The 3,862-nt window shown below is 33.9% G+C and overlaps 1 protein-coding gene across 1 annotated transcript; it reads left to right on the top strand.

The window, feature by feature from the left end:
- Positions 1-711: 711 nt before the first annotated feature.
- Positions 712-1,332, top strand: LOC109341685 (ethylene-responsive transcription factor ERF117-like). The gene is made up of 2 exons (XM_019579628.1): positions 712-1,198; positions 1,304-1,332. The coding sequence occupies exons 1-2, from the start codon at positions 712-714 to the stop codon at positions 1,330-1,332; spliced, it is 516 nt and encodes a 171-aa protein (XP_019435173.1).
- Positions 1,333-3,862: the final 2,530 nt, after the last annotated feature.

Below are 3,862 nucleotides of genomic sequence, written 5' to 3'. Positions count from 1 at the left end.
TGACCACCAATACCCCAATTCTTTTTATGTTTTGAATTTGCTCTATAGTGTTTGGGCCGATCTCCTTCTCCTTGTTGAATTTCGTTATGCTTCTCCTTCTTCAACCTTGATCTCCTTTTCTCCTTTCATAATGAAAATCCTTTCTTCGTTAACTTCAACCTTTCTCTCCATTCCTATTGAATAAGTCCATCTCCCCAACCAACTTCTTGCTTTGTTTTTCTAGAAACTCTGGATTTCATTTAATCATCTTATACCATTTTTTCGCTGTGATATTATTCGAGTCTCTCAAAAAAGGTATCTCTATCCAGAGTAAATTTTTATTTTTTTTTGTGTTCTTCTCTGTGATCCTTCATTTGAATGTGTTTTTGTATGCATTTATTTTTTTCAAGAAGAAAAACATTTTCTTAGTAATTTCATAACAAAAATTGCTTTGTCACATTTCCGAAGAATAAACAAGTGGACTATAAGATAAAAAAAATCTATTTAGCTTTAGAAATTCATGACATAGGTTTTTGAGATGTAGGTTTTAGAAGGATGATTTTCTACCGAAATTGTAAGCTTTATGGACATCTCTTGATACACATAAACATATTTGAATTTTATGTTTCATCTTCATTTTCATCCCTTGTTCTTCTCATACTTACTTTTCCCAGGCAACTTGGAAGGAAGGAAATTAGTTAAATAAAAAGAAAAGGTTGCATAAAAAGTAAAATGAGTTCTATTAAGAAAATCCGGATTATATATAGTGACCCAGATACAACCGATTATTCAAGTGATGAAGAAAAAGTAATGAAAGATCATTTTCAATTAGATGACCACAATCGATTTTTCAAGAAAATTTCAATCCCAAAACCAAGACCTCAACTTTCTCCTGAACGTAGAAAAATGACCAAGTCAACCAGCATTTACAAAGGCGTTCGACTAAGAAAATGGGGAAGGTTTGCAGCTGAGATTAGAGATCCAATCCGCAAGAATAGAGTGTGGATTGGTACTTTTGATACTGAACTTGAAGCTGCTGATGCATATGCCAAAAAGAATAATGAGTTCATGGAGGCTCTACAAAGTGGGAATGCAACTCATTCAAAGGATACGAAAGTGTTATGTTCAAAGCAAAAAAAGAAGTATAAAAAGGTGTCTATTCATTCACTCCAATCATCTTGGTCTCCTCCTCCTCCTTCTGCTATTGAAGGTTCACAAGGTAATGACTTTAATTCAATTCAAAGAAAATGTTAACGTGAAAAAATGGTACATAAAATATAGTGAATCCAGTTTATTAGATGACTCAATTCTGCATCTATTACAGGAGGCAATTGTGACATCAATGGCCAGTGACATTTCCTATCTAGAGATGCTACAGAAGGTACAATATTGTTTAGTATGTCATACAAGATGGTTGATCTAAGTGTAATATTAAAAATGGTTAAGTTAGTAGTTTGCCCTTGTTGAAGACAATTATTTTGATGATGATATGGACTTATAGCAATTGTGGTGTAGTTGTGGTTGCGGTGGTCACCATGATATTGTCGTATTAAGTGTTGCAATCTAAAATTTGAATTATTGCTATTATGTGTTAGACTCAGAATCTCAAATCTATTTTTGCTATAGTCATGAGTAATCATATGATATATATATATATAAATATAGATTCAAATTTTTGTTTAATTTTAGATCCAACCTAGCATCTGGGGCAAAAGTTTTAGAGAAATATACCCAAAACTTTTGGGCATGTCCCTTGACAACAAGCCTTGCGGTATACTTGTTCACAGAACCGTCCGGAACATGGCACTCTTCATATATGTCATAGAGTGATCTAGTTCCTTTGACAGGTTCATCATTATGTTTTCATTCTCCTCCTGAAACTCCAGTTGCTTATGTTCCTCCCACTTCCACCTTTCCAACTCAAAGAATTGGACATCTGTATTCATAATTACTTTGTTGCTTTGTGGTAAATATATCTTCTAGGTCTTTGACATTAAGTTATAGCCTACAAAAATCTCAGATTCTGCTTTCTTGTCTAGCTTGTGTCTCTTAACTTTAGAAATGTAAGAGAAACACAACTAACCAAATGTTTTTAAATTAACCAAATTCAGTTTGTAGCCATATCATGCTTCAAATGGTGTACTTTTTGATAAAGCTTTTGATGAAAATCTGTTTAGGAGAAAACCTGATGTATTTACTACCTCTGCCCCGCAGAACTTCTTTGGGAGCCCTTTATCATGAAGTAAGCACCTAGCCATCTTCATAATTGTTCTGGATTTTTTCTAAAGAAAACCATTTTGTTGAGGAGGATAAGGTGCTCTCAATTGGTGTTCAATGCCTGCATATGTGAAAAATTTGTTAAATTTTTCATAGGTATATTCAGTTCTATTATCAGACCTGATGACCTGAATTTGAACCCACTTTGAGTTTCAATCTAAGCTTCGAATTTCACAAAGATGTTAGCAAACTCGAATTTAAATTTCATAAATAAAATCCAACACATTCTTGTGTGAACATTAATAAAAGCAATATAAAATATGGTACCATTCAACGATGGTGTACTCATATGGCCTTCAATATTTGTGTATATGAGTTGCAGCTTTTGTGTAGCCTTATAAACCCTATTTTGCTGTAAAGGGAGTCTTGTTTGCTTCCTATATTGGTAGGCAATGCATGCAGGAGACTTTTTTTCTAAGTCAGGCAAACCGTTAACAAGATTGTACTAATTCATGAAGATTAGAATATCATGGTGAAATTTGTCTAATCTTCCGTGTCAAAGCATTGTACTTATGTCTTCTTTGTGTATTGAAGTTTGCTACTCTTTTATCAAATCCAAGGCAAAGCTTTTGCCTTTCATTTGAAATTTGAACACCACTTTGCCTTCTGAATCTTTAATTATGCAATGTTTGTCTTCAAACAAAACCTTATAGCCTTCTCCAACAAATGAGGAACACTTAAAAGGTTTTGATTAATTTTAGGAAGATATAAGACATCATGAATTAATTTCAAATTTGTGTATCCTTCAATTGTCACTGTTCGTTTGCCTTTTGCAGCAATGTATACCCTATTTTCAATTCTGACTTTGGAAATAGGGTATACATTGGTGGTAAATAGGGTATATATTGTCAAGCTCTATGAAAAGCTCTCGATCATAAGTCATGTGGTTTGTACAACCACTATCAATGAGCCAACATTAGGTGGAACAATTGGTGGTAAAGCATGATAGTACAAACAATTGCTCTTATTGTGGTTGATCCTCACCGACCTTAGCTTCTTCTTGTTGTTGTTGAAACTTCCATATCTTTTTATGTGCTCTAATAGACCACACTTATGACATCTTACATATGGCATCAACCAACATCTTTTTTTATCTTTTTTGTGGATGATTACTTTTTTTGTGGTAAGAGCAAGATGGAAAGACTTCATTATTGCAATTTTGGTTATTGTACTTGTTGTTTGTGAAACCTGCATGTTTGTGGTTATTACTTTGCCTTTTTTTGTCTTTCCAACCATTGTTATTTTGTAGTTAGGTTTGGAAAGCACTCTCCATAGATCCCTTTTGCCTCTGAAGTCTCTTTTCTTCTTATGCATGTAATGCATTCAACACTTCTGCCACTGTGTTGTTTGACATATTCTCAGACATTTCTAGACATTTCCACGTATCAGATATGCCATCACTTCCAGGGATGTTTGTAAAGAAAAAAGAGGTACCATTTGCTTCTAGGCTCTTATAAAATCCTTTGGGCTGAAACCTTCTCCGTCTCCCTTCTTCTACGCCACTACTTCTTGATAGAGGTGAACCCTCTTTGTATTCTTGATCTTGATCTTGAGCGAAAAACCTTTTTTGGTTGGTTAAAGATAAAATGATCATATTACTCTACGT

Source organism: Lupinus angustifolius, unplaced genomic scaffold (assembly GCF_001865875.1).
Source record: "Lupinus angustifolius cultivar Tanjil unplaced genomic scaffold, LupAngTanjil_v1.0 Scaffold_577, whole genome shotgun sequence".
In the NCBI taxonomy this organism is placed as follows: domain Eukaryota; kingdom Viridiplantae; phylum Streptophyta; class Magnoliopsida; order Fabales; family Fabaceae; genus Lupinus; species Lupinus angustifolius.
The sequence above is the reverse complement of the archived record's forward strand: the minus strand, read 5'-3'. Positions and strand labels throughout refer to the sequence as shown.

Excerpts from the sequence above, each read along its gene's own strand:
- LOC109341685 (XM_019579628.1), top strand. The coding sequence starts at position 712 with ATGAGTTCTATTAAGAAAATCCGGATTATATATAGTGACCCAGATACA. Across the intron at positions 1,199-1,303 it reads TGCTATTGAAGGTTCACAAG|GAGGCAATTGTGACATCAAT; the intron begins GTAATGACTTTA and ends CATCTATTACAG.